The sequence below is a fragment of the Wyeomyia smithii genome, chromosome 2 (genome assembly GCF_029784165.1).
Source record: "Wyeomyia smithii strain HCP4-BCI-WySm-NY-G18 chromosome 2, ASM2978416v1, whole genome shotgun sequence".
NCBI lineage: Eukaryota > Metazoa > Arthropoda > Insecta > Diptera > Culicidae > Wyeomyia > Wyeomyia smithii.
The window spans coordinates 99,105,045-99,123,277 of NC_073695.1; the positions used below are offsets into that span (position 1 = coordinate 99,105,045).

Below are 18,233 nucleotides of genomic sequence, written 5' to 3' on the forward strand. Positions count from 1 at the left end.
TTAAACACAAAGAACTATTTTTATTTTTTAAGTTTTTATGGTACATAAACCAAATTTTTAGCTTAAAACGTGTGAGGAGTTGAAAATATGTTCAATTTGCTCAATATTTAATGAAAAAAAAATGGATTGTTTTTGAAAATGGTTGTCAATTACGAAAAATCTGTAAATCTGTACTTTTCGACGAAAATCTGTATATCTGTATATACAGATTCTGTACCGTTTTTTCGGCCAAAAATCTGTAAAATACAGATTAATCTGTACATGTGGCATCCCTGATCTCTATGTAGCCGAACTTCCTGAGACTTCTACTTAAAAACAGAAGTTTCTGCATAACTTGAAATTAATTGAACCAACAAACTGAAGAGAGAAAAAAATCAGGAAAAATAGATAAAACGCAAAAAAAACAGTGAGTTTAATCGGCATAGGAATGCTCTGTCAAAAATTCGTAGCAATTAACCCTCTAGTGCCCAGTGCCACCTTTAGACGGTCTTCAGTTAAACCTCTGAAAAGTTTCAATCAATACTTAAAACATGTTTATAAAGTCAATAAATGCACCGCACAATCCATGTAGGCGCCTCACAATCCCAATTAATAATACAGCGGACTAGTTTCTCACTTACCTATAACATGACTTTCGATTTCAATTGTTTTTGGTGCGACACCCTTGTTACTCGTCGGTTGCGGTATAATCGTAATTTCGTCGTTAATCTTCAAGGGTTTGAGCAGCGAATCAGTTCCTCCGGTGGAGCCGCGTGAGGGTAAAAGTCCGGCGGTGCTGCCACCCGCTCCAGCTGTTGCGGGTTTCTTGTTGTCCAAAGCCTTTTTCGCGACTGTACTGTGCGCGGAATAAACATGACTCTCGAATTGTTTGTACATGCCGAATGTGGCCGTACACACCGTACACTTGTACGACAGATGGGCCGGTTTTAATGTCATGTTGTGATCCCGGGATACGTGGTTCAGAAGTTTCCACTGGTATACCTAGAAAGAAGAGTAATGCGGTCAGATTTCTGGTCAGCAGTTCCTATCAACAAAATTACCCGTCCACAAACTGGACAGCGTCCGGCATCTTTTCCCTTGTTTGCGGCTTCTTGCATTGAGCTTGTTACAAGACCATGAGAGCCAAGTAAATGCCGTTCTAGACCTTGATCCGTGAAGAAACGGTACTGACATTTTTGACAATTCAGCGGGGGGCGGTTGTAAATCATTTTGGGGTGAATCTGTGTAGTTGATAAAATTTTGTTAATTGGATTAGTTAAAAACATATTAACAAATTTCAAAGTTACCAACCTTGACTTTATGTATCCATTGCATGTGATTGCGCAGCTGATCCAGATCTTTTATGTAGCCATCGCATATTTCACACACAACGAACGCCGTCTTGGCACCAACTGGGCTCTGCCCTGGCTTTATCGCAGATGTTCCGGCCGCTTGAAGTTTTGACAGGGCACCCGCAACAGCCATGTTGGTGGCATTGGTTTGTCGTGGCAGGGGTGTGATGGAAATGCTGGGTTGTTGGGAGGGTTTCATACCTGGCTTCATACCCATAGAGTTCTGTATCGCAAGAAACAAAATTCGATTTAGTAATCTTAGAGTATACATTTGAAACAAAAGGAGCGTTATTGCTGTTTCATTATTGTACATTCGTTTTAGATCCTAAAAGCTTCTATTGTCTAGTGAAGAACGAACCTGAATCGTTACCGACGCATTAGTGTTCGCTAGAAGAGATCGTCCAGCGGCGTTTTGGTTCTTTTTTTTTAGTGCAGAGTGTTTCGTTTGGTGCATAGGTAGAAATAAACGAAAGAAAACAACATAATAGAATAAAAGTTTATACAAACGATACAAAAAAAAATCACCGTAAAAATCCTTGTTATAAAAGTCTTGAAAACAAAGGGAAAACCAACTATAAAGCTTTATGTTAATAAACGGAGCCCAACAACAAACCAAATTAAAACAAGACAAAATATACTCGGACATTACCGGCAAAATCTTATTAGCGGCAGCGGCGATTGCCGCTGCTGAGAGCTGAAAGTTGTTGGGTATTACCATTCCGGGTGACATCGACGTTCTTAGATTGCCTACACTGCCGGGAACGCCAGTTCGCAGAAGATTCGTAGGCGCTGCTGGAGAAATAGACTGCGGGCGTCCAGTGGTTCGAGCTCGTTGCAGTGCTGCTGCTTGAGCTGCTGCATTCATGTTGTTGATGTTGACCGGGGCGATGCTGTTGACGGCCTGTAATCGTTGACTAGCCAGGGCTAAGTTCTTCTGTTGTTGTGCGGTCATTGCCTACAAATTCAGTAAAATGTTGAGCAGTACCTACAAACAAAACCGGTTGATAAGCTCGGTTGTACTTACTTGGTAGGCCGTTGCCGTTCCCACTAAGCCGTGCTTGGGTTTGATGCGCGGTATTTTCGCCGGTGGTTCCCAGTCAATTGGTGGATTCAGGTTAACCTCCGGTCGGAATTTTTTCGCACATGCAATGGCATGCCTGGCCAATTTAGACTTGCCGTTATCCTCGAAAGGACAGTTGGGGCACGCATGGTACATAGCTGCCTTTTCCAGTCGACCCTTGATGTTGTGAATTGCTTCCATGTGATACAGGATGTCATGCGGCGGGCGAGTTTCATACGAACAGAAGTTGCACTTGTACACGTAGTTGCGCATGTGCGGCGTTTCGTAGTGGTGCGCCATCGCAAGAGCTGACTCTGATTTGAACGAACAGTACTCACACCGTTTCATGTCGTATTTGAAGGGCTTGTTGTTCTCCTTGCTTAATTCTAAGTTTTTCATAAGAGAATTGATAGCCATCTGAGTGCTGACCGATGGTTTTCCTTCGCGGTCACGTTTCTTTTTATGCTGTCGCAGCAAATCGGTCTGCACATGTTCCTGTACTAGATTTATGCCAATGTTCATAAAAAACTTTCCTAGCGGGTTTTCGAAATAATTTTCAGATTTTTTTGTATCAGTTGGAGTACTAGTGCCGGTTGAGGTTAGCTCCTCCTTTGAAGCGGGTGTTATTATGTGCTCCTTGATCATTTCTATATCGGATTGAACTTCTTTGATGAGAACTTTAGTTTTTTGCTCCTCGTCAGAGGCTTCCTCATCTGTGGAAGTGTCCAACTCGTCCCATTCCTCATCCTCATCAGTTCGTTTTCGCTTGGATTTTTTCTTTTTATCCTGCTCGGATTCAGGTTCAGCAGAAGTGGACGATTTTTTCTCTGATTTCTCCGAATCTTGACTGATTTCATCCTCCACTTTACTGCTATTTTCCTCTTCCTTGTTAGTTTCTTCTAGTTTTTTGCGTATTTCCTTAATTTTTGCCTCCAGTTCATTAACAATTAGTCGGAGGTTTTCCTGCGGGGGTTTCTCGTAGATGTACGGCACGATGAAAGAGGGTGCTTCCAAAACAAACATATCGTCCGTTAGCGCTGGCAGCAATGGAGTAACGGGAGCTAGCGGTGGTGGGTTAGTTTTCGAGATTAGATTCGAAGCTACGGCAGCTACCGGGTTTAAAACGCTGCGAGGTGAGTTAAAAGAACTATTTGGAGACAGGCCAGTAGGTAGAGATGAGTATGAACTATTGACAGACTTCGGTATTACAGAATTGGATCTATTCATTAGTGAATTTGTGTCGATTATCACCAGAGTCGGCTCTTTTGTGGCACTGTTCTGGGTATTGGGTAGTAATGATTTCTGTGGTATTGGAGTACCCGGTAACTGCCCTTTAAATGAATTTTGCTGCAACGATTGATTTATCGATAATCGAGGTTTTTTAGCCGCAGCAATGTTGAGAGGATCATCGATTATTTCCTCGATGTCATCATCATCATCGATAGTGGAAATATCCTGCGACAGCATGCTTTTTCTCGCCCTAGAGCTTCTCCTCGGGGAAATCTCGTCAACTTCTGGTCTCTTTTGACTAGGCGTGCTGCTAGCGTTCGTATCACCATCTTCATCATCAATCACAACGCAATCTTCCTCCTTATCGCTAAGAATCGTCACGTCATTATCACAGTCACCGTTGTGCTGCTTGGAGCTGTCCCCATTGGACTTGCTAGACATTGACACTGTGTCGTTTGATTTTGAATTACAATCCAAACTATCTGGAACCGTTGCTTTGATTGGTTCTCGCCGATCATCTTCGTTTTCAGAATCCGAATTAATACTGACCGGTTTGTCACTATCGTCATCGATCATTTCACTGTCATCATTTTTGTTGTCACTCATCATACTATGACCATTAGTAGGAGCGCCAACATCCATCGACTCGGCAGAAACCTTAGATTTTTGTCCTAAGGATCTTTCTGCGCTAACCTCATCCTCTAGAGGATCTTTGCTTCCGTCTTGAACAGAATTATGAGACTTCCTCCCACTAACTGTTTCCTCTCCATCGACTTCCATGGACTCCACGGTATCCTGATTTTCACTGTCAATCGGCATAGTTTCCGGTCGACTTTCTTCCGTTTCTGCGTCCTGTGAAGTATCGTCTTCGTCCCCCTCCAACTGGCCGTTACTACTTATGGGTCGTGATGTCTGTGAGTTCTCATCCACCTCGCTGCCCTCGCTGGGGGCGGCAGCCGCTTTGGTTTTGTTCTCCCGCTCTTTGGGTGCTTCCGCTGCCGGGGTGGCAACTTTTTTGGGAATGTCACCTCCTGTTGGCTGTACTGCCTTCAGTTCCAGCTTGTCACTGTTGCCGTTGATTTCGCCATTCTCCTTGACTTCGTCGGATATGGGATGTTCGTTGGTGGCCATACCAACTTCACCCATTTCCTCGACAGACGACGCCACGGTGAACGCGGTAGAGACTTGCGGGTGGCGCTTAACGACCTCTCAAAGTGGGCTCTGGAACGGTAAGGAGAAAGAAAGGGTAAATTAGATTTTATTCCTGGTATTAGAATTTTATGTTACGCAATTAGAATGCAAAATATCGATACTATTTTAAATTGGTTTATTTAGTATATATTAAATATATATGTCAGAAATAGATTTCCGTTTGAAGGGATCTGTGAAAATTTTATGCAAATCTGCACAAATTTTTTAAAATAATTTCAAGCTGTTTTCCAGAAAAATTGGTTGAAACAAGTGTTTCTGTGAAACCTACTAACCCCTTCCAGAGTAGTGGGAGGGGGAGGGGGGTCAAATCATCATAGAAACTTTTCTTGTACTTTAAAACCCCCAAATTCCAAATTTGGTTCCATTTGCCTTGGTTCTAAAGTTATGTAGGAATTCAGATGTTCCTTTTATATGGAAGCCCCTCCATTTGGAGAAGAGAGAACTTTCTTATGTCAAATTTGGTTCCTTTTGCTTGATAAGTTCTCGAGTTATATAGAAATATTTGTTTCATTTGTTTGAGACCCCTCTCTTCCAGAAAAGGATGTTCAACCACCATATAAATAATTCTTGCTCCCAAAAACATCTACGTGCCAAATTTGGTTCCATTTACTTGAGTAATTTTCGAGGAATTTATCTTTCATTTGTGTGGGACCCCTCCCTTCCAGAGAAAGAAGGGGTGTCAAACCACCATATAAATATTTCTTGCTTTCAAAGACCTCTACATGCCAAATTTGGTTTCATTTGCTTGATTAGTTCTTGAGTTATGTAGAAATTTGAGTTTCGTTTGTATGGCAGCCCTCTCTTCTTGAGGCCCCTCAAACCAGCTCAAACCTTCTTCGGCCCTAGAAACGCTTACATACAACTTTTCACGCCGATCTGCCGACCCGTTTTTGAGTTAAATCGTGATTTGCGCACTCTACTTACTTTCATTTAAAAATATTTGAAAAAAATAGAGCAAAAATGAGCGGGAAAACAAAATCTAAACTAAACGATAAAATGTTTCAACGCAGTGCAAAAATAAATGCATTAAAATCATTCATTTATCTCCTCTGTGTGGACTCATCACTGCGACCAGAGACATTTGATTTATTGTTATATTGCCCAGGTGTTTTCTGTACTCCACACTTCATATTATTGGCAGTATCACTATTGAAATGATATGCTTTTCATTTTTATCCGTGCTTGTGTGTGAGAGTTTATCCTTTCGTTTCAAGCTGACTGCTCTACTATACCGAGCCTCCCTCTATCCTACCAATATCGTCCAATTACAATTCCCTTAACTGAGACTACACCTAACGTTCCTCTCTGGCAAGGTTGATTCTAAGAGAGGGTCTTATTATATCAAGAGAAAGGAGATTTCGATAAGCCTCGTTCCCCTTGTTGAATTTCTACTTTTCAGTTCAATTTACCATGCTTTCTCGTTCTCATGAAAAACGGAACTTAGACAAATAATCTTTTCACTTTATTGCTGCAGCTGAAAAATGTATTAAAATAAGTTATTTTTAATACTAAATTTCGACGACTTTCGATTTTTTAATGCAGAATTGTGAGCGACGCTAGATATTTTTGTAATTTAAAATGGGCTTCATAATACATAACTAAATAATAGATTAGGATATGCAATCATGCGAACAATAGTTACGCGCTATCGAAGACGAGGAAGCACGACAACCTGAAGCTGATGAGGTAACAAACCACTATCCATATCGGTCGTTGACACACCGTCGAAAGCGACGGCCTCTCAAAATAACCGCACTGTTCTAGAAATTATTTAAAGTTTATTTCGTACGTTTCCGAATGAGGAAAAAAATTATTGAGATGGGGAAAAGTGTCGCTTGTTTATCTTCAGCATACCTTCAAATATTTCTCGATAAAATATTTAGCTAGGCCAAGCCAAAAAAATAATGTAAAACAATTTTTTATAGTTTCGGTTGTTGTTGTTGTAAGATATATACTAGGGTGGGGAATCGTTATATGGAAAAAACGAAATTTGATAGCAGAAAGCCAGAACCAAGTTTTTTTTTGTTCTGTTTCCTGAAATCCTGAATTTATTGCAAGTCGATTGGTTTTGTCTCCGCTTGGCGCATTGCATTTTAAATTCATATGGAGATTGGTATGGAAAAACCAACTTTTTTGCATTTTCCATTCTAAAGAGCTAAAAATGGCTTAAACCATAGGTTTCATTACTTCAAACAGTAGATTTTTTGGTGCCTTACAACTTTGCCGAAGCCACTAAAGAGCTAGGGTGAGCCAAAAAAATACTAGAGCTGTTCAAAGTTGAGTATGTCGAAATTTATGTTGCAAACCATTTTTTCTGCCAACACTGCCAGTGTACCGGCGTCAGTCAGATTTCCATCAGAAGTTACCCCTGAAACACGTTGTAGATTATATCTACGCCTGGAATATTGACCTAAATTTGTTTACTTGATCCAGCTGAGTGTATAAACTCGTTACGACAGGTTACTTTTGATGGGAATCCTACTGACGCCGGTACATTGGTAATGTTGGCAGAAAAGAAGATTTATTGCATTTAAATCGACATACTCAACTTTGAACAGCTATAGCTCTTCTTAGGGACATCCTAGCTCTTTTGTGTCTTCTACAAAGTTGTTAGGCATCTAAAATAATATACTTTAACATACTGTAGTGCATTATTAGAGCATTATTGAGCTCTCTAGAAAGGTAAATGCAAAAAAGAAGGTTTTCCCATATAAATTTTCATACAAATTTGAAATGCAATGCACCAAGCGGAGACAAGACCAATCGACTTCAGGTAAGTTTAGGGTTGTTTGGGAACCCAAAAGGAACCAAAAAAACTTGGTTCTGGAAAATCGATCATTTTCCCCACCCTAATATATACGTTAATGCAATTTATTTTGTGCGGTCCCTATCCCTCGCACAAAAACAGGTTTGACTGTAATTAAACATAAAAAAATTCAGTCCTGTTTGTCTGTCTGTCTGATCCATATTGACTTGGAAACTACTGAGCTAATTGATGTGAAAACTTATATGTAGGGAACATGGGGCCGGGGGCATAAATAAATGAAACACGAATTTCTGCACAACTCGAGAACTAATCAAGCAAATGAAACCAAATATGGCATTTGGAGATTTTTGGAAGCAAAAAATATTTCTGTGATAGATTAGGCACCCCTCCCTACTCTGAAATGGAGGGGCCCATACAAATATAACACAAATTTCTGCATAACTCGAGAACACTTATCAAACAAATGGAATCAAATTTGAAAAGTAGAAGTTTTTGGGAGCAAACAATATTTCTGTGGTAGTTTGACACTCGTTTCTCCTCTGGAAGCGAGTGCAGGGTGGCCACTCGAAATCAATTTTCAATTCCCCGGTTTTTTCCCTGTTTTCCCAATGATATTTGATAAAATTTCCCGGTGTTTTATTTTTAAAATATATGAAAAAAAAAATTATTTTTCACATGTTTATTTATGCCTTGCAAAAATAGTGTTTTTTTTTTTTGTAAGATTTGGACCATTGAAAAAATAAAGCATTGTGTTGATCTTTTGTGGTAGCAAAAATAGTGTTACAAAACTATGAAAAATATTTCTTTTTCATCGTTTTAGCTGTTCGTGGATGTTAGCAAGTACCTTCATAGTTATCTGCTGCACAATTTTCGCCCTTTTTATCTCCAAATCGTTGACAATCTTCGCCTTCCCGCGCTTTCTTGCTTCCTTCTGCTTCTTTCTCTGTCAATTTACTTTTGAGCTCGCAATCTCCGCAATCTCCGTTGTCTCCAGCAAGGTGTTTTAGCCAATTAAACTACTGGAAAAGGTATAACTCGCCCTAAAACAAAGTCGAATCACCCTCTACTATTGTGTTCCCGTATCTCAGCACGCCACGAAGAACTGCACACACTGCCCTGTGGGAGTTTATTTCTGTAACTAAGAGAGTGATCTCTTCACGCATACTGTGTATAACGACTTTTTATATCTACAGCCGGAGACAACGGAGATTGCGGGTTCAAGTCCCGTCTGGACGAGGGAAATTTTTTTCTAAGTCTAAAAGTCACACCTTCTATTCCCGTTCATTTTCGCATTCTCGCAAACTACATGCATTGTCCGCTTTACTTAACTTAAAATTAAAAAAAATAATTTGTGCTCGATCTTATAAGTTTTTTAAAAGCCATCAATTTTACATCGTTATAATTTGAAACAAAAAAAAAATATTCAAAAAAAATGTTTTGTTCCAATATCATATTTCTTCCAAATCTAGGAATTAATTTGTTTTAATTATAAATATGAATGAAAATCATTACGTTTTTAAATTTGTAGGACAGAATTCGCGGATTTGATTTTTTTATATCTTACAAAGCATTTTGATTCAAAGGTTCTAGAACAGTTTTCCTTATTTCTGTGTAGCACCTGTTTGTTTTTGATACAGAATAAATCTCAAAAATCTTTAACAAATAGCTCTCCAAGGTGGCGTCTTTCATTAACAAAATCCAATAGTCAAAATGTCGAACACAGAATAAGAAAAACCTATTGCAAAAAAAATAATTCGCAGTTTAAATGTGCTGCTTGTGATTAAAATCATATCAAAAATCGAGAAGTACAACCAGGGTAGCTCCGTTCCGGTCCGGTACGGTTCAAAATAAAATCGAGAATCGAAGAAAGGCAGCAAGTTTAGGTCCTATCTGACTTTCAATTGGATTCTATCGGATCCGATGTCGAACACTATTAACAAGAATTTTCAATACGCCTCCTGCGACGCTGATATACGATGTTTTGTTTTGAGCAATCAAAATTTCTTCCATCTGATTCAAAACTGAGCAATCCTTGTTCACGTTAGAAGCATTTCCGTAACTAAGGAAAATTATTAGGGGGAGTTAATTCTCTATATGTTTCATGCAAAAACGACATAGCCAATTTTTTTTCCTTTTTGTATTTCTCGTGGGATCCCATTTCGGTACTGCAGCAGTAGTTGGAGGTCGACAAGAAATTGCCGAATATCTGCTCTACTGTTCGCATTGTTTTTCGTTCCTGAAGAATATTAGATCAACTCTAGGTAGGGCTACAGAAAACCTAGAGTGGGCTATAGCACCCCTAGCCCCTTCGTAGTTACACCAATGGTTAAAGGGGATAGGTTATGCAAGAAGAGAACGTTAAAACATTTTCTTTAAAAATCTGGCAAAAGATGTAATGGACCTGTAAACTATGTTTTTCCGCCTGACCAAGCTTGATTTTATTCAAGCAGATCTTGCTGCGAAGCCGCTGTCGACTTTGGCTGAAACCAACAACCAGCTTTTCCATAACCGGCAGAATCATGCTAGTTAGGTCAACGTGCAAAAAAGGGTGTCATGTTGACATTTCCTCAGAAATTTTGGAGGATGAACTTCCCGGCGTGAGGTCTAACTTCCCGGTTTCCCGACTTTTTTTCCCGGTGATTTGAAATTCCCGGCTTTTTCCCGGTAGAGTGGCCACCCTGTCCGAGTGCTTCGAATTTGGCGAGTGGATGTTTTAAGGAGCAAATTTTTTTCTGTGGTAGTGTTTGTTTATTGAGGGTAATAAATGTTTAAATGGTGGCTCAACACCCCTTCCTCCTGTGGAAGAGAGGGGTCCCATGCAGATGAAACAATTTTTTTTGCACAATTCAAGAACAAATCAAGTTAATGTAACTAAATTTCGCATGTAAAGGTTTTTGGAGCAAGAAATATTTTTACGGTGGTTCGAAATCGTTCCCTCTTCTGGCTTCTATACAAATCAAACACTAATTTCTACATAACTCGGAAACTGATGAAGCAAATGGAACCAAAAATGTTGAAGTTTTTGAGGGCAACAAAATGTTTCTATGATGGTTTGACACTCTTCCATAGTTTGAAGGAGAGGAGGAAGGGGCCAAAAACGAACGGTTTTTTTTTCATTCATATTTTTTAGTTTCCTCATTTGTCCTCCAACAAATTTAGGTTATCAAACCGCCAAAAATCTCCCAGCTTGTCTCGAGGTACGATACTGGTCTTACAAGCCAGTTGTCGTATGTTCGAGTCCCGGCTTTAGAGAGACTGTTACTGTCAGTAGGATCGTAGCGCTAGCCCCACCAATGTCCTGTACACTTAACAGTCGGCTGCGAAGCCTGTGTATAGTAAACAGAAGGTCGAGCTCCGATACGGAATGTAGCACCAAGGTTTTGCTTTTTTTTAACCGCCAAAACAGAGATATTATGGTCCTTCATGTTGCCGAGGTGGATGTCCGGAATCGGTCAACTGGTTATGGAGATATGACCGGAAACTGTTCCGGTAATATAATGGTAATGATCAAAGCAGTACTGAGAAGCGTACCACGCCTATAATTACTCGGGTGGTCATATCAAGTGTCTTTGTCATCATAGGCAACATGCGAACCTGTTCCGGTTGAGTTCCGGATATTACGAGATTATTGAGCCAAAACAATCAGGCGACAACTCTATTCACTCGGAATCCTAAAACTAGTCCATAGGTGGTCATATCTAGGGTCTAAGTTAACAAACTACTTATTAAGTAAAAAAATATGATTAAAAAAAACAACTCGTTTTTGGGACATGTACCAAAATCGAACAGTACCAAAATTAAATCGTGCCAAAACCGAACGAGGTCTGTACCACCATACTATTTTCACAATCAGTATGATGCCCAGATGCCACAAATAGACTCATGTTGAGCAACTTCCGGTGTCTGGAAAACAGCTGAAAGTGTCCAAATACCACCCCACATGGAAATTTCCGGAATTGTAACGATTCACAGAGGCCACAAATCGACCTCAGATATCAGTTAGGATTATGAGATGACGACTTCCGGTTTTGACGTAGAACTTCGTCTCTCAGGAAGTTCGGTTACATACTTGGCTACATAGGGGTGTAAAATTTGGAAAATCTTCTAAGATTCTTCCCAAATGCAGAAAATTGTAATTTCGTTATTCAAACTATTGTACAATTGAAAATTGTCAAGCCTTGTCAAAACGAAAAATTCGACCTCGATTGGTCGTTATATGATTGCTTCCCAAGCACGGTCGACAGAATTATAGATCTAGTAATTTGAAATGTGCTATTTGGCCTAAACAAGAGCCTGTTAAGCCAAAACTGCTCATATTATTTCCAGACAGCGACAACAGCAGTACACCCTTAGCAGCAGCAGCAGTGCAGCGGATAGCAATGGCAACGGATAGCGGCAGCAGTCGCAGCTGATATCAGCATCGGTAGTAGCAGGGCCCGTTGACGAAGTGGGGAACTTCCTTTAGTGAAATGCGTCTCTGTGTTCAAAATACATGAGCCGTCTCGTTTTGAGTGTTAAAACAGCTTTTCACTGTGTTATCTATCACAGGGAATACCTTATTCGCACTGTCAGTGATAACGCCAAGAATAAATAAATACCTAATTGAAGGGTTAATATTTTTTCTTAAGTTAATGTCAAATTTGGAACAGTTAGAAATTTGACTTCTTCTCCGTGTCTCAGAACGTACTGAATTATTTTTTCCTTCGGTAATGAGCACAACACTCGAGTCGTTATATGATTGCTTTCCCGCGCATGCTCGACAGAATTATAGACCTAGTAATTTGAAATGTGCTATTTGGCTTAAATAAGAGCCTGTTTCGGCCAAAACTACTCATATTATTTCTAGACAGCGACTACAACAAACCTTACATAACAGCAGCAGCTGTGGCAGTGGATAGCATCAGCAGCAGCAGTGGTATCAGCAGCGCTATTGTGGCCAGCTGGTGCAGCGGCACTTCCTCTAGTAAAAGCTGGCTTGTGCAGGAACGAGCAGCATCAGTAGTAAGTACATTAGCCGGCAGTTCCTCTAGTGAAAAGTTGCCGTATTTTGACAATACACACACGTTTTGGAATGCTGGCCTTCGAAATATATGGGCCGTCAAATTTTCAGTGTGAAAACAGCTTCCAACTGTGTTATCAGATAAATTCCTTAATTTCCTCTGTCAAATTATTGAAGATTTAATATTTTTTGCGGTCGTGGCTTTGCATACAACTTTTGTGATTTTTTAAAAACAACCCAAAATGATCGATTTCTACCTCATATGGGTTTTTCGGAACCAGAATACACAGAAGAAAAAAAAAATCGAATCACCATTTTCAATTCTAAGATGGTGACTTCCGGTAGCAAATGTTATGCCATTTCCGCAACCGAAATGACGCCAAGAAATTGAAATTGACCTCCATTTTTAAAACCAATATGACTACTTCCGATTTCTGAAAAACAGCCGAAAGTGACATAATACCACCCAATATGGGTATTTCCGTAAACATGGCGATTGGTAAACATGGCGTAAACTTTCGGTTTCTAGACAACAGCCGAAAATGATCGAATACCACTCAATGAAGGTATTTTCGTAATCGGAATAATGCATAGAAGCGAAGAATCGATTCTGGACACCATTTTGAATTCTAAGCTGGCGACTTCAGGCTTCTGGAAAACAGTCTAAAATGACTGAATACCACCCAATATGGATATGGAATGAAAAAATACCCGAATACCACCCAATATGGGTAGTTCGTATTTCCAGAAACAAGGTGATGTTCGGAAGCCAAAGGCGAGGATATTATCATTCCGATCCGATGAAAACAATCATTGCAAACAATTTGTCTTTTGCGTTTGAACGTATTCAAAAACTAAATCGTCATGCAATCGCAGACTATAAACAAATCGCAAGGTAAATGTTTGAAATGGTCAAGATAAAGAAAAAATGGACGGGACGAAGTTTGCCGGGTCAGCTAGTAGCTAATAATCCGTGTAACCATTACATCGTTTTCAACAATAATAAAACAAATGACCCTCTCTTTACTATGGTTATTCTAGAGTACACTAAGTTTGGATGCAAAAAGCCTTGATTCCGTTGCCTGATTTATAGAGTATTTAATACTAAAGGCAAAAACATTTTTTTTTTTTTGTTAAAATTCTTGAAAAGTTCTCCACAAGTCTGAAGAATCCAATAAACGAAGAGGCCACAAAAGATATGATTCCAGATTTATCTTAGATATAGCTGACAACGTTTCTAAAACCAGAAAATTTGTAGAATTCTTACTATAGGTCCCTAATTTTCTGAAAAAAAAGCATTACTCCTCCCCCTTTCGTGTACAAGCGTGAACATTTGCGTACACTCCCTACGCGGGGATACGTGACGCGCAAATTTCGTAATCAGCGTAGAAATAAACCGCGTAAATTCTGAAATACGCCTGAAAGCTTAATAAACTTGCAGTCTACTAAATACTTTCGAAAAAGATTAAAGTGTAGAGTTAATTCCCCCTGCGAATGAAGATGGAAATATAAAAGGAGTTAGGTGAATATTAGAGTTAGATTAATTTCGGATTTAAACAGGTTCGGGTTTAAAACCATTTAGAAATATCGGGTTCGGGTCGGGTACGGATTTGAAAAATATCAAAACTGAGCATCTCTAGTAAATATTCCAGAATTAGGTTTTGGATATTCAACTGACACTTTGAATAAATGATTTGAAAACAGAAATATCACCAAAAACATACCACGTAAAAACTGACTTTTCTGAAAAATTTGCCTATTAAACCGCCTAAAATCCAAACTTCACGTATTACATCACATAACAAATGAAGACGTACATAACAAAGTCGCCTCAATTTGATATAAAAAAATATACAAATGTCTCTCGGAAAGCGATCGAATGGTCGAGCTAACTGGTGAAATTTCAAAATAACAAAGGATGTATGGGCGTTTGTGAGAGCGTTGTGTTCGCTTCCTGAAATGGTGCATTTTTTGAAATGAAGAAAAACAAGACAATCTATTCTCCCTTGCAAATCTATGTAAGTACATTCCATTAACGAAAGTGGTTAAAACTTAGCCAGAAAGATAAAAATCCTCGAAAGTACTTGACTTTCGTTGGGCAATAAGTAACTTGACCCACAGCTTCTTGTCGCTGCTAACGGACGGAAATTATTTGTTTTATTTTTTGCATTTTTTGCTGTCACCAACTCTCTGCAACTGTTGTGCAATGCTATTTGATCGAATAGAAAAAAGTGCTGCGATGGCAGTATTTTTGTTCATCTATTTTCAATAACAAGATTTCAATTTTGTCAAGATTTGGCTACCTTGAATAAGTATGTATCTTCACAAGCTCTGAAATTTGCTTGAAGACCGTAGTCACAACAGTTGTTATTTCAATCCGCTCTAAGCTGTGCTTTTAATTTTGGAAGATTGCAAATAAAAATGGGAAATGGGAAATAATTTAAATAAAATAAAAAATTTTATATTCAACATAATAACTTACCATCATGCACTCATTAATTATATTAATAGATACTTCCAACATGGAAAGTCGGTTTTGCAATTTAATAAAATTTCATAGAAATAACTTACATTGAAATATTCTTATGTAGTGAGCTTGTACAAAAGATCTCAACACAAAGTTCAATTCATTTCTCACAATAATATAAAAATGTGCAATTCGCAATAATTGCGTAGGTGTTGAAAGTTTCATCACCAGTGTTTCGTCGCTCTCATACGGCAACTACTTATTTTGCGAAACATAAAAAAGCGACAATCAAGATGGTTAAGCTATTTATAACCTAAGATAGGTTCTAACTTTGAATACGTTTCAGAAATCAGATGATCTTCTGATTCGATGATTCGTATGTTGGATGCAAAAAATACTTATCAAGGGTCTATTGCAGTTATAGTTGAACAATTTCCAGCTCATTGGTGGCAAAAAGAGTCTAGTTAATAACCATTCAAGGCTTAACGACAACATTTGAACCTACATTTGAAGTCACAAAGTGTTCAACAGTATAAACCTAATCAAGCAAATTATTTTCCGACAAAATCAATGTTTCATAAAATAGCTCTAGAACAGAGACTCCCAGGAAAAATAAATCGATAAAATCCTTCTTACGGGTATCTTCGGCTACCACACCGCACCGACTACCAATCCATCCGCAAGTCCGCGTCGCCGTCGCCGCACCTCTGCAGATGTTCCACGTCATCCGGGGATCGCCCACAACTCGTACCGAACGAGCGAAACATGAACAAAAAAAAAGTCCCTTGCCAACATGGCTCAACTCTCTACGGAGCCGAGTTGTGCTTCAACAACACCAGATGGCAGCCCGGTTCTACATCGGCAACAGCAGCTGCTACTGCTGTTACTTGGGTAGCGAGGGTAAAGCGGGGGTTCTACTGCCGCCGCTGCTGCTGAGGAAAATCCTACAGCGTTCCAAAATGGCCGACCTGTTTCTGTTTTAGCAACATTTAGTAGGCAACCACCAGAACCGATCGGATTTGAAGACCCAATGTGGATCTTCGTAGTAGGTAAAAAAGTAGCGGGGCATAGAGTGATTGCTCTCTAGCTCAACCTGTACCCCATTAGAATCACCTAACAGAAAACATGATATCAAACATGTGAGACAAAATCTGGTGCTTGCGAAACGTCATCCAATTTACTTCGCGCGGCTCTGTGAAGGGAAGCGAAACGACAGGGGAATTTTCAACTAACGGCCGCTCTCATAGCACAAAACGGAATCATCGACTAAAAGCACGAACAGAAAGCAAAAGCGAAATCAGAGACAGAGACAGAGAAAACCCTGGCGAAGAAATTAAGAAATAAAGAAGCAGGAAAAAACATGACTAAACGGCAGTAAAACAACCATAGAGCTTGCTTATGAAAAACACTGAACCCGGGAAATCGAAAACTGCACATAATCACGAAAAAATAGTGCAAGCGCGGCAATTACACCTGACCGCGATTCATGGGGGCAAGCGAATTCCGCCGGTGGTTCGTTTAAATATTTCACCACTCTGATGTTGTGTTATTGCTAGCGGCAACATCATCCGATAATTGTGAATCATAATCATTCTGGTAATTAGTCGTTCCAATCACTTCGGGTGTACCGTCATCGCAAGAGACAGATCTAAAATTTCAAACGCATAAAGTAACACCAAACAGCATTTACCTATTATTTCCGACAAGGGATGATGATAAGCGGGTAGTGAGGAAGAGACGAACCCTCCTAGGGGCGGGGTGGCGGACACGCAAGGGGATGAATTTCTGCTGCTAGTTGAATTGATTTTTGAATGTATGTGGAATTCTCTGGCCGACAACTGTGTGTCCGTACCGACAGTGGTGTTGGTGAATGTGAATACACACCGATATTGGCACAAAGTACGATCGTTGGGAAAAACTGTTCGCCAATCTACAACGGCACCAGTATAGTAAAACAACCAACGGCGGCGCACCGGAGGTCGACGGTTTGTGGAAAAGTGGCTAACGGGTGTGGGAAGCCGTGGTGGAAGCGGTGGCGACACTGAAAGCGAGCACACTCGAAGGGACGGGCTGGGTGGTGGTACGCGGCGGGGATAGCATTTTTTGCAAACTTTACTAGAAAGTCGAAGAAGCTTCGATTGAAGACATATCACTTAGCAACGGTAGAAACGGTTTTTGATGTAGGCTTTTCGTGTTTGGTGCGACATTCTTGCAAACTGTAGCTTTTAAGAAGCATAATTTTTTGTTGTCCTGAGACTTATAGGATTAAGCCTTCATAAAAGTTCCACATATTTATTCGATTTTCAACAGTATATACCTTAAGATTCATAGAACAGAATTCCAGCTTGACTTTCGGAGAAGAAAAAAGAGAAAATTATTTTATTTGAGCATGTTGTTCACAAATATCTATGTTAGATACAACTTGAGGGTCACGTACAACTCGCATATAACTTCATAGTTATAAAAAAAGATGTCAATTTTGATAGTAGATAACAAAAACTTCGACAGGGTGTACTAGTTAGTTACTAAACCTTATGTTTTTGCCTTCTATGAAAACTAACTAATATTTTTTTTAAGTGAGTAATGCTCCTTCCTAACATACAAATAATCACATAGTGGATCTATGTATCATCAATTTAATAAACGACTGCTCCGAACCGACTGCTACTCAAAGTTTTATCAAAACACTTGATTAATAAGCCCAAAGTTTAACACAGTTGACATGTGAATGTTCATACGAGAATACTGTTTTTTTGCTGTGAAGTTTCTAGGAATATAAATAAAGCAATTTAAGAAAAAAAAAACATTTTATTTTGTTTTACATAACTTATTGGGGAAATAGTGTAATGTGCAACGTTGCTAACAATTTTCAAAATAGTTTGGCAAAGCGAAAAATTCTAAGATGTATTATTGTTGGTCTTAGTCTTTCCAAAACATGTATAAGTTTGGATTAAATTGCGCAGTTATGAAATAGATACCTCAGTGGCCGAACGCGTGGTTAGACTTCAGAAAGTCTAAAAAAATCCAAACAAATTTGATGGGTTAGCATTTCTTACAAATGGAGTAATTCTTAGCCTTAAACATGTAAAATTCACCTGAAAATACAAAAATAAAAGAAGCTATTGATATGGAATATCAATATACTACCCAGTCCCGGAAAAAATACT

The 18,233-nt window shown here is 39.3% G+C and overlaps 1 protein-coding gene across 5 annotated transcripts in view; it reads right to left on the minus strand.

Moving 5' to 3' along the window:
* LOC129721426 (MOG interacting and ectopic P-granules protein 1) overlaps positions 1-18,233 on the minus strand; it is a 38,311-nt gene that overhangs the window by 6,415 nt on the left and 13,663 nt on the right. For 2 of the 5 annotated variants that reach the window (XM_055673979.1, XM_055673980.1), the window contains exons 3-8: positions 2,356-4,842; positions 1,981-2,286; positions 1,690-1,749; positions 1,291-1,554; positions 1,041-1,220; positions 621-981 (exon numbers count right to left, since the gene is read on the minus strand). In XM_055673979.1, coding sequence (XP_055529954.1) covers positions 621-981; positions 1,041-1,220; positions 1,291-1,554; positions 1,690-1,749; positions 1,981-2,286; positions 2,356-4,767 — 3,583 coding nt within the window. In that variant the 5' untranslated portion in view covers positions 4,768-4,842. The remainder of the gene's footprint in view (positions 1-620; positions 982-1,040; positions 1,221-1,290; positions 1,555-1,689; positions 1,750-1,980; positions 2,287-2,355; positions 4,843-18,233) is intronic. The other 3 variants (XM_055673982.1, XM_055673983.1, XM_055673981.1) reach the window with 3 other exon arrangements.